The following is a 13,092-nucleotide window of genomic DNA, read 5'->3' as shown; positions in this document are numbered from 1 at the left end:
TTCAATTAATATTTGTGTGATGGTTGTTTTAGAAAATAATACATTTTATGGTAGTAATCTCAAATCTGTGCGTGTTCACTGGTATGACAGGCACAAGAGATGGCAATATTTTTTATCAATGTCTTTTTTCTTTGCTATTAATAGGATGGCATTACTTATGCGATAAATTAACGTAATTTAATGAAATTAATTTTATATTTCAATAATTTTCTACCAGATGCTTCCAGGACTGCCCTTTCTTCACACTGTTGGCATGCATCCAGTAATAGCTTCACTAAAATTATTACATGCAAAAAATCTCTTTGCTTGCAGCTGCAGTTCATGAAAAGCAATCCCACATATGTTGTTACTTAACAATGAGCAACAGCCCTAAAGCATGCAGCATGATTTGATAATTTATCAGCTGTAATAATTGCTGTGTGCAACTATAAGGCAAAAGGGGGCTATTATTCCACTTTTCATGAAAAATGCAAGTGACCTCCTTCCGATAATCCTGAATTATTAATAACATCATGGAAGAACTATAATATTCCACATCAATAGGAAATATATTATTAGCAAGAACAAACAAATATCTGACAATCATGCTGTCACTTTGTGAGACTTTGATCATTTTTTTATTTTCGTAGAATATTTTGGAATAAGCTATATATATATATATATATATATATAATCTTTTTGTGCCATAAGTTCTTTATGGTTCCCAGGAACAGCTTTTCCCCCTGTGTTATCATGCTTCTGAATGGTCCTTCCATTAACTGGTGTACTAAATGATTTACCTCTATCCCATTGTGCAGCTTTTTACTGTACCTTGGCACATGTAGCAATAGTAGTGAACCTAAACCATTAGAAAGCAGGTCTGAAAATATCTTCATATTGGCTGGAGCGTCAAAGTAGGTTGTTTGTTGAATGCTGCATCCTAACATCTATTTAATATTGATACAATGCCAGTTAATTATCACATTCATGATTTATTAAGCCAGGTTAACTTCCTTATTTCATTTATAGTATTGCATAGATATGGAGGGCCAACTGTCCTTTTGCCAGCTTTCATTGAATGACAAGGGTTACATGGGCAGCTAGCCAGGGTTGGGAAGGAATTTTGAGCAAGTGAGAAAAATCTACTCACTTCAAGACGGGAATCAGTGTAATCAGAAAGTCGAAGACAAAAGAGATTGCAGAGGATGGAATCTAGTACAAAAAAAAACATTGGAAGAACTCAGTGGGTCATCTGTGGAGGCAAAATGTGTAAGCCAATGTTTCGTGTTGAGACTCTACGTCAGGACTGAGAGAGAAGAGGACAGATTGGCAATATGTAGCTGTCATGGAACGAGATGGGAAGGGATGAAGGGCAGATACTGAGAGGGAATGGAAAAGGTGAACAAAGTGAAAAGAAAACTAGGTGGATGCATAAGTGTGTGTGGGAAGACACCGGGCGCATGTGTCTGAAACTGGAAAAATTCAATCTTCATATAATTGGACTGTAAGCTGCTGGGAAAAACTGACTGGAAACAGCATGGAAATCAGCGAACCCCCAGATAGCACCGGTACCCAGATAGCACCACGAGTAACATGGGTTTGTTAAACAATTTAAAGCGACCAATGGACTTTTAAACCCTATAGGAATAACCTGGATGATTCATAATTACAGGCTTAATTTAGTATGAACCGAAACTGAGAATAATCAAAGACGATTTCCATTTAATAATAAAGGCTGTTGATTGCACTGTTGTACCATTTAAAATGCATTACATTTTATTTGAAAGGGTAATTCTAGAAGTAAACAAAATAAGCAGAGGCACTATAATCATATGGCAATGTGAGTTCAAGCCTTTAGGCTGCCTCTTTGAATGAAAATGGTTGTATAGGATATATAAAACAGGTTTTATTAGGACTGTCAATTCGCCTTCATCCCATTTCATATCGCCACCCTGAACCCTGACTGAATCGAGAGTAGAGTTAGATTTTCAAAACTGAGTGAAGTAAAAGGATTAAAAATACCCATACATATAAAATATTTTTCAGATTCATTTCAGGGTATTTCAAAGCGTTTACAGCCAAACAATTGCTTTTATAAGTGTTGGAGGAAACAGAGCAGGCAATTTGCACATATCGATCTCCTGTGAACAGTAAAGAAAACAAAAAAACAATCAGAAATCTGCTTGTAGAGAAGATGATCGAGGGATAAATATTCCCCACCAGAGGATGACTCTTCTGTTCTTTGAGATTGCATGTGATCTTTCCCATCTATGTGACACAGCACCCTCCACTGCATCAGCTGAGTGTGATTTGAACTCATAGCTTTCTATCTTTGAGATAACAGTTACATTGACTGACTCATGGTAGGTAAGGAATTTTGGATCTTTAAAAGTGTTAAATGCATGAAGTAATCCAACCGGCATAAACAGAAAGCGAATTGCCATGCAGTTGGAATGGGGAGATCCATTAGAGGTAATAAAGAAATCGTATAAGGGGGTAAGCTTTCAGTTGAAATATCTGTTTGGTAGATTATATTCAGCTTTAGAGCTTATATCTCAGGAACAGGGCTTGAACCTACAATCTTCAGAGACATGAGCCCATAATCCAAGTCAACACTTCAGTACAGGTATTCCGTTTAAGTAAAGCTTTGGAAAGGAGATGGTATGTATGGCAAAATAGAAACACCCCATCAACATGTTCATGTATTCATGACAAGGAAAATACTATTAGATCCTTAAAAGGATACAATTTTCAACTTCAGAGCTTATGTTCTTCTTATGTAAAATACACCAACTGTGATTTTGCTACATCTTCTTCAGAGCATAAAAGTATAGTTAGGGTTTTAGCTAACTGGCCAATTAAAGTAATTGAAATGACATGACACACTGGTTCTGGCCTTTCACCCTTATTTTTCAGAAGCTGTGTACTTTGGGTCACTGTGAAGGAGGCAGGATAATTTATAATATGATAAACTGTCAAATGGTTCACTCAAAGCACAGTCATGTATTCAAAAATACATTAGAAGATTCTGTCAAGAACAACAGATGCTTGATAACAGCAATCATTCACTGCATTTGTGTCTCAGCTTTGTTAAATAAGTTAAATTGATCTTTGAACTTTAAAACCCTTAAGGCATATCCTGGATGATCCATCATGCTAGGCATAATGTAAAATGAACACCAAACATCACTGTTAACATGGATCTGACAACTGTCAATTAAATTTTCCATCTATTGATAAGTGTTGTGCACTGTACTATTTAAAACAGGTTAAATTACAATAACTGTGAAAGAATCGTCGAGTTACGTTCAAGTATGGTTCCAAAAGTAAATTAACAAGCAGAGACACTGTATTCACATTACAAAATGATTCAAATAGCTCAGGCTGCATTGTTGAATGAGGCTGGTTAACATATATGATATCTACATACAATGGATTTGCTATTACTGTCAATTTACCTTTCCCTGACATAGAGCTCAGACTGAGATGTTTCATGCTTCCTGACTCCATTGCTTCAGGGCAGACTCTTTCCCCATAGCAATAATTCTTAACCTGTGCAATAAAGCCTTCATTCTTTGATTTTAGTCACGTTGACAGCTAATTAATTGTTCTGTAACCTTGGTCCAACTAAAGGTTTATTCCTTTTTTTTTGGTTTTCTCATTATCACTATTTTCTTTCCAGATTGTGATTCTATTGGCAGCAAAATGGTTTGACAGCATAAAGATGAAATTTATTTCACCTGTTTTCTTTATCATTTGTATGTTATTCTTTTCTGATTTATGCTCATTTATCATTATTGCTATTTATTATAGATTTTTAATATAACAAGCCATTCCCCTAGCCAATTCTATATAAATTGGACTATCCTGCACTGTAATGGAATTAATTATACAAGGTAAAACCATGTTATCTCACCATACTTAGACATAATCCAATATATAAATGAGGTTAAATCGTGCTGTGCAAAATGAGAACCTAAACGCATTACTGCTTAGTTTGTAATTCTCTGCTCTTTTAACATTAAATCAACTAAAACAAACATGCTTGTGACACCTTTGTTAATAACAGAAATGTATGCAAATGCACTAAGCCTTTGAATACATACACCCACACTGCAAAATCACTACAAAATATTCCTAAACTCACTTACTACATATGATCAGCCTTGAGTTGGTGTTCAGGGAGACATTCGTTTATAGATACTGAACTTGTCTGTTACCAAAGTATATTGCATGGTGTATTTGTTACCAGCTGTGCCTCAAGCCAAAATGAGCAATAAAGAAAAGGTACATGCAGAGCTTCACTTCCCACCCAATTAATTTTCAATGTTATAGTAGAATGGGCAGCAGCAATGACTTGTTTCTGTTTAAGGAATTCTGTACTGAGAAAAAAAAGTTCTTATGGCAATCAGGAAAGTTTAAAAAAAACAAGAATTTATACATACGAACGGAAATACGTGCTTTTCAAAGCCTTTGCAATATAACATGCTTTGGAATGTGTTTGTAAATCCAAATAGAGAATAGTAAATCTGGTGATTAGCCCTATGAATGGCAGCAAGTCTTGGATTTTCAAAGATGTATAGAGTAAAGCTTTTGCACTTAGTCTTGCTGAGATTTGCCAGAATTGACCCTACTGATTTCATTTGGGATTGTTGGACAGTATGGCTACACAATGCAAGCCCCAAAGGGATTCAACTATGTATTGACGTTGAACAGGGTCAGGTGTATATTCTGATTACACACTCCAGGGGCTTCATGTCATATATGGCTGTGAAGGAATGTCTCAAAATATTATAGCAACTGCAAGTATATTTTATGCTTTTGTCTTCCAAAATGACCTCAGTTTTGTTAGAATTACTCCACAGAAGCAATAGCGTGTTTAAGATGATTATATTTATGGCAATGTTTGAAAGCCCTTGGGCATGGATCATGCTCAGATTGGTCATGTTTTGGTAAATAATGTAAACCAAACAAAAAGCAATGGCTTCATTTAACTTTTTAAATATCATGGGGAATGCTAAATAAAGTCTGGAACAAGAACAATAGACAATAGGTGCAGGAGTAGGCCATACGGCCCTTCAAGCCAGCACCACCATTCAATATGACCATGGCTGACCAACCCCAATCAGTACCCCGTTCCTGCCTTCTCCCCATATCCCCTGACTCTGCTATCTTCAAGAGCTCTGTCTACCTCTCTTTTGAAAGTTTCCAGAGAACTGGCCTCCACCGCCCTCTGAGGCAGAGAATTCCACAGACTCACAACTCTCTGTGTGAAAAAGTGTTTCCTCATCGCCGTTCTAAATGGCTTACCCCTTATTCTTAAACTGTGGCCCCTGGTTCAGGACTCCCCCTCTAGCGTGTCCAAACCCTTAATAATCTTATATGTTTCAATAAGATCCCCGCTCATCCTTCTAAATTCCAGAGTATACAAGCCCAACCACTCCATTCTCTCAGAATATGACAGTCCCGCCATCCCGGGAATTAACCTTGTGAACCTACGCTGCACTCCCTCAATAGCAAGAATGTCCTTCCTCAAATTTGGAGACCTAAAACTGAACAAATGATTTGGGAGGGCACTAGAAATCCATAAATATCCATTACTTTTATTATTTCAAAATTCTTTATTTCCAAATATTTATGTGAGGAAATTAAAATGCACATGTATAAAATCTAGTTTATAGAGCCTGATAGTCTGCTAATTAATTACAAGCCATCCCTGGCATATGCACACCCAATTTATAGAAACCCTAAAAACGAAAGTAGCACCCACACTATTATTAACTTCATAAGTTCAATGTAATATACATACATACATACATTCATTCCAATGAACAACATAACTAGTTTCCGTGCCTCCCCCCCTACTTTTGGTAATTGTTCTTTATTATCTGTCTTATGTGCTTTTTACATCATTCATTACAATACTGTGGAGGCGTGGATACAATATCAAGTGATTTTTGTGAATTTTCCCACATGGACAATCTCAAAATACACATCTGTAAAAATGGAACCCATTCATTACCTGGGATAGCCTAAAATATAGTAATTGTATAATGATGATAATTAATATTGATTAACAATTCAGGTGGAAGTCATGTAACAGCTGAAAACTCTTAAGAGTATTTTAAGGCTGGTTTAGTTAAAGAGCTAAAATTCATATCAATTCTAGTGATTTCCCTTGATGGCAATGCAGAAGACTGAAAACTGGATAACCTGTAGAGGTAGTGTTCAAGAAGGAACTGCAGATGCTGGAAAATCGAAGGTACACAAAAAGGCTGGAGAAACTCAGCGGATGCAGCAGCATCTATGGAGCGAAGGAAATTGGTAACGTTCTTCAGACTGATAGGGGGTTGCGGGGAGAAGGAAGGAAAAAGGAGGAGGAGGAGCCCGAGGGCTGGGGGATGGGAGGAGACAGCCCGAGGGCTGAGGAAGGGGAGTCTCCTCAGCCCTCGGGCTCCTCCTCCTCTTTTTTCCTTCCTTCTCTGGCTATATTTAAGAGGGAGTTAGATGTGGCCCTTGTGGCTAAGGGATCAGGGGGTATGGAGAGAAGGCAGGTATCGGATACTGAGTTGGATGATCACCCATGATCATATTGAATTGCAGGCTCGAAGGGCCAAATGGCCTACTCCTGCACCTAATTTCTGATGATTTCTCCCCGCCACCCCCTTTTTGTGAACAGGGTTTCGGCCCGTAGAGGTACATTTCCTTAACTCATTGCCTGCACCCGCTTTTCCTCCAGCCTTTTTTGAACATGTAGAGGTACATGGTTCATTGCCAATAATTTTGTTTTTTCTCCATTAATCACACATGCACGAATGCTCCCATCAGTTTCATGATGGTAATGGTTACTGTTTTGCTGTTATGGCTGCTACCTGGGCCATTATACCTTAGAATGAGTCGGTTTTAATAATAAAATGCCATCTTATTTGGCACATCATAATTTATCATTATTTGTGTTGGACAGCAAATAGCAGGAATTAGGAATAAATTGTGTCAATGCTGATCTCCAGTCATATTCTAGTTTTGGACTGGAAAAAAACCTAATATATTTACTGATTCTTGTTTCAAATGAAAATAATATTCCCAAAGCTTTATTTCAAATAAACATGATTTAATCGTTATTTATGTACAAACATTCATTGTTAGATTTGTATTCCAGTCAAACTAGTTACAATTAAACATCTCTTAATAAACATATCTGAACATAGCTTCCAAAAAGAAAATAGATTTGCCTTTTAAGATCATGCCAACAAAGTTATTTGATTACACTGAAAGAAAAAAACCCAATTTGCTAATTGCAATGGTGAATGTTTGCATCTAAGAATCATCCCAATATGACATTTGTTCAAGCTACATGTCATTAATCCGAAGCACCGTTTAAATGCTTTGTTTGCAAATTATAATTATTTTGATTGCACTGGTTACTGATAGCAATGCTTATTTGCAATGCATGCTTTGAATTTGTCTAATTACATCTTAAAATACAGTGGAGAAGATTAATTAACCCACCTGGCTTCCTGGCATGAAGTCCTGGCTTGGATCTGTCATACTCATGTACATGTTTTCACCATCAAGCTGTGAACAGAATAATAAATATTCAGAATGCATCCAAACTTAGTCTGGCCATAACATACATTATAATTAAATGTAGATTTTGTTGAAAAGGTTTGTTTTGGTTTCATATTGCAGGTCTTTGATGAAATTCTTTCCATCTTTATTGACCCTGGATGTCAGTGATTTGAGGTAATTAGTTCAGTGGTAATTACATCAGGAAGGCAAAAAAATGAATGGTTTCCTTTCATCTGCAATCTGTTATAAAACAAAATGGCTCACACTCTGCAGTGTGCATGCACATATTGCCATTAGTTTTAATGAATTGCTAAATGAATCACACGGTTTCTGGCAGGATAAAAGAATGAAGAAGCATACCTAAAATGTACCCGAGATCTCAAAGTTGCAAAGTAGTTATAGAAACCACATGTTATAATGTATAAATTCTTTAATCTTTCAATCTAGAATTTCGATGTATCTGAAAGACTGACAACTGATAAAAATTAATACACTCAAATTCAGCAATTAAATCTAGAAATGCTACTATTTGTGCAATGTGTGCAATGCACCACACAATAGCATCTTATCAACAATCTGACATTATGTGCAAATATATTGATTGCAAGGGTGAGAAATGGATGGATAAGCTTGAGGGTTGGTACCCACATCTGTTAAACGCTACAGAAATTCCCTGAGTCTAGATTTCAGCTGTACCTAAAGGACTGTGATAGCCAACAGAAATCAATATACCCCAAGTAGATGTAGAAACTCCACTATTTAGTGCAATATAGTCCAAATACTCAACAGGAATGAGAGAAACGAGTATGGTGATATTGATGGGGATGGTTTGCTTTCCCAATGTAGGCTGCGGCTGCCAAAGTGCCAAGGGCTTAAATGGGTTGGAATTTGTCAAGTGTGTTGGGAAACTTTCCTCAGGCAATATATATAGGACAATACAAGGGAGATGGCAAAGCCTGACCTACTCTTAAGGAGTAAGTAAGGTAAGTAGTAGGCTGGGCAAATCTGTGAAGTGTCAGCAGGTTATTTGGCACCAGCGACCAAAGTCCTATTAGCTTTAAAATAGTTATGGATAACAGCAGGGTTGGTCCAGAAGTTAAAGCTCTAAATTGAGGCAAGGAAAACTTAGATGCTATTAGGCAGTGTGTTGCAAAAGTTAATTTTAGTAGGTTTTTTTTGTGGGCAAAGGACATCCGGAAAGTGGGATGTTTTTAAAAGTGCGAGAATGAGAGTTCAAGGTATACATGTCCCTGTCAGAGTGAAGGGCAAAGCAGATAGGAGTAAAGGACCCTGAATGACGAATTAAATTGAGGGTCTGGTCAGAAAAATGGGGGAGGCATGAATCAGGTAGATGCAGCTGGGATCAAGTGCATCCCTGGAGGAGTATAGGGATTGAGGAGCATAATTAAGAAGGAATTCATGAGGGCTAAAAGGAACACGAGATAGCTCTGGCAGATAAGATTAATAAGAATTCAAAAATATTTCATGTAGGGCCCCTGAAAAACCAAAGTGGTCATCTAAGTATGGGGCCACGGGAGAAGGGGTATAGTCCTCAATTACTATTTCTCCTCTCTTTGTATGGATGCAAAATTCATGAAGACCGGGAAACTTCAGAAGTCAATGGCGATGAATTGAGATGCTGACGGTCCTAAGATGTATGAAGGTAGATACATTTCCCAGGCCTGATTAGATATATCCAAGGACACTGTGGAAAGCTACAGAAGAAATTGTAGGGATCCTGGCTGAGATATAGATGAATCATGGTTAGATCCGATTGAGGTGCTGGAAGGCTGCAGATTGGCAAATGTTGTACTTTAATTTAATAAGGGCTTCAAATAAAAACCTGGGAACTATAGACCAGTAAGGACAAAGGACTTATATTGTCACATACACCAATTGGTGTAGTGAAATTTGAGTTGCCATTGCAGCACGCCAATCAATATAAAACACAACATTAAAGAAGAATTTAACATTAAACATAAAAACATCCCCCCACAATGGTTCCCACTGTGAAGGAAGGCAGCAAAGTCCAGCCTGTCATTCACCCGTGGTCGGGGCCTATTTGAGGCCTCTGCAGTCGCCGCAATGGCGGCCTGATGTTTCAGGCCCTCTCGCCGGATGATGGAAGTCCGAAGAACACTCTTCAGCGGCTTGGAGTGTCTGGAACGGCCGCTTCCTACCGGAGACAGCGGCTCCTGGAGTCCACAGGCCGCGCAGGTCGGAAATCCAACACTGGCGATCTCGGCGAAAGATCGCAGGCTCCGCGGTGTTTAAAATCAGCGCCGCCGTGGCTGGACGCTCCGCAGATCCCACAGCTCCACGATGTTGGAGCCGGTGGTCTCAGCACTCTGGAGCTTACCACACGGCGGCCCTCGGTAAGTCACCGCCCGCTCCGCGATGGTCACCACCGAAGCTGAAGATTCTGGCCCGTCCCGGCAGGAAACGCCGCTCCAGTCCAGGTGGTAGGCCGCGAGGAGAGGACGAAGATGTGGCTCAGAGGAAAGACGCATTCCAATCAGGTAGGGACTGAGAAAAATAGTTTTCCCCCTTCCCCCCGTCCCCCACCCACCCCTAAACATAAAAAGGCTAGACCTTCCAAACAAAACTTTTTAACACACTAACATTTTTTGAAAGGGTGAAAGGACGAACAGCTGCAGGCAGGGCAGCCATACTCGACGGCGCCCCCACTTGACTGAATATCTGTGGTAGAATGATTCTTTATAGGATTCTGAGGGATAAAATATACATACATTTGGAAAGGCATGGGTTAATTAGGTTTAGTCAGAATGTACTATTTTTGGAAGAAGTAACCAAGTAGGTTGGTGAGGGCCGTAGATGTTGTCTTTATGGACTTCAATAAGACTTTCATAAGGTTCCATGTGCTAGGCAGCTCTGGAAGATTAAGGGCCTGTCCCACTTGGGCGGCATTTGCACGCCATTTATGTGACATCATTTACGCGTCACGACGCGTGATGCGTGCGTCCTGACGTGCACGTGATGCGCGCATGGTGTGCAGTGACTTAGGCGGTCGCTTGCGGCGCCCCAGGATTTTGGGATGTACAAAATCTTTGTGCGCCATCTGCGTGACACGCAAATGATGTCCAAGTGGGACAGGCCCTTTAGACTGCATGGGATTCAAGGAGAGACAGCTGATTAGATACAGATTTGGCTTAATGGTAGAAGCAGAATATGGTGGTGGCAGGTTGTTTACCAGACTGGAGATTGTACAAATAATTTGTGAGGCTGTACTTGGAGTATTGTGTTCAGTTATGGTCACATTGTTATAGGAAAGATGCCATTAAGATCAAAACCATGCAGAGGAGATTTATGTTGCCAGGACTTGAGGGCTTGGGAAAGAGGGAGAGGTTGAGCAGGCTGAGACTTTATTCCAAGGAGCACAGGAGGTGAGGTGTGACTATATGGTGGTCATGAGGGGAATAGATAGGGTGAATGCACAGAATCATGTCCCCAGGGTAGGGGAAATCAAAAACAAGAGGGTATAGGTTTAAGTTTAAAGGGAAAACATTTAGTGGGAACCTGAGGGTTAAATTGTTCACACAGAAGGTGGTGAGTCTATGGAACGAGCTGCCAGTGGAAGTAGTTGAGGCAGGTATAATAAAAACAATTTGAAAGACATTTGGACATGGATAGGAAAAGTTTAAAGCAATATGTACCAAATGAGGCAAATGGGATTAACTTTAATGGAGCATCTTGGTCGGCATGGGAGAATTAGGCTCAGGGCTCTGTTTCCCTGATGTATGATTCTACATGTACCACTGAATACGAATTTATCAAAATTCTGATTTTGTATGCAAGTAGCACACTGCTGCACTTTAGTTCCAAGTCACACAAATGCTGTGTATTACATGGAAGCTAAAATTATTGCTGAGCTTATGAACCCACAAATGCCAAACTGAAGCAGTTCAGTGTTGCAATATCTCATTTTGAAGGTTTTAGTAGTAAATATGGTCTCAGAATACACTAATTATAACATGGAATCCGTGTATTTATTTATGCCAGTTGAGGGTTTCCGTGTGAAGTGCTGTATAAGCAGCTGTTTTCTGATTGATGAAACATAGATGGTGCTTGTTAAATAACATTTTGATGTGCATGTTGCTATAGCAAGAATTGTAGATTGTGTTTTAAATAGATGACAGTTATTAACTAAAATGATCATTTTGGAAACTGGAACTACCTACAGTCATCATGTCAAGGCACAGGAATGCACCAGTGCTCTTCTACAAAATTCTCATTATCCATGGAAGGATAAGCAAAACAACATCCAGTATTCTTTCTCAGGTGATATTCCCAGAAAGGATGCCTGGTACACTCAGTATCCCATGTTGGGTAGGCGATACCCTCACATGCCCAATACCAGGTTCATGTTACGATCTTTTTTCACACAGAGAGTGGTGAATCTCTGGAACTCTCTGCCACAGAGGGTAGTTGAGGCCAGTTAATTGGCTATATTTAAGAGGGAGTTAGATGTGGCCCTTGTGGTTAAGGGGATCAGGGGGTATGGAGAGAAGGCAGGTACGGGATACTGAGTTGGATGATCAGCCATGATCATATTGAATGGCGGTGCAGGCTCGAAGGGCCGAATGGCCTACTCCTGCACCTAATTTCTATGTTTCTATGTTTCTATAAGAGATTATTGGATGCACAGAAAGAAAGTTTAATGGATCCCCCATTGACCACTGGGAATCTTTGGTCTGTTACAGTTTGAGGTGTAATAAGTATTTGCAATGTAATTGAGAACCTCTGAAAGATGTATCGGGAGTGTGCAGACACCCTGCATGAAGATAGAAAGAGTGCATCACCTCACAAACTACCCACTCATCAAGCTCCATCAGTGCCAGAGTTTCTCATTCCCACATTGGGCTCAATCACTTCAGAATGCAAAACTTGCGGTGTAAGCAATGTTCTTCTCATTCCCAAGAAGAAGAATAACTATGCATTGTCTTGAAATGACTTTCCACTTTCAGTTGAATATTTGATTGTGTGCTATTTTGACAGCAAATTAATTCCATTATTTCAGTATGAATTATCCCGATAGTCTTTCAGAGTTAGAATGCACTTATAATTGGTGTAAACAACTTTGTAATGATTTAACAACATTAGAAAAATCACCATACAACTCACCCTGCTACTCTGTTACAAAACATAGTAGCAGGGTGAGTTGTATGGTGATTTTTCTCCAAACGTTTTTTGATTCACACTTGGAAATAGTGCTTCTTTTTGATTGATATAACAATAGACAATAGGTGCAGGAGTAGGGCATTTTGGCCCTTCGAGCCAGCACAACCATTCGCTGTGATCATGGCTGATCATCCACAATCAGTACCCTGTTCCTGCCTTCTCCCCATATCCCTTCACTCCTCTATCTTTAAGAAATCTATCTAACTCTCTCTTGAAAGCCTCCAGATAATTGGCCTCCACCGCCTTCTGAGGCAGAGAATTCCACAGATTGGGAAGTTTTTCCTCATCTCTGTTCTCAATGGCTTACCTCTTTGCTCCTAAACACAACTCCTCTTGTTATGAAAG

The 13,092-nt window shown here is 39.3% G+C and overlaps 1 protein-coding gene across 2 annotated transcripts in view; it reads right to left on the bottom strand.

The window, feature by feature from the left end:
• Positions 1-13,092, bottom strand: part of tox (thymocyte selection-associated high mobility group box) — a 217,209-nt gene that overhangs the window by 97,983 nt on the left and 106,134 nt on the right. For both annotated transcript variants that reach the window (XM_055634021.1, XM_055634020.1), the window contains exon 3: positions 7,489-7,554. In XM_055634021.1, coding sequence (XP_055489996.1) covers positions 7,489-7,554 — 66 coding nt within the window. The remainder of the gene's footprint in view (positions 1-7,488; positions 7,555-13,092) is intronic.

The sequence above is a fragment of the Leucoraja erinacea genome, chromosome 4, assembly GCF_028641065.1.
Source record: "Leucoraja erinacea ecotype New England chromosome 4, Leri_hhj_1, whole genome shotgun sequence".
Taxonomy (NCBI): domain Eukaryota; kingdom Metazoa; phylum Chordata; class Chondrichthyes; order Rajiformes; family Rajidae; genus Leucoraja; species Leucoraja erinaceus.
This window is presented reverse-complemented; position numbering and strand designations above follow the sequence as displayed.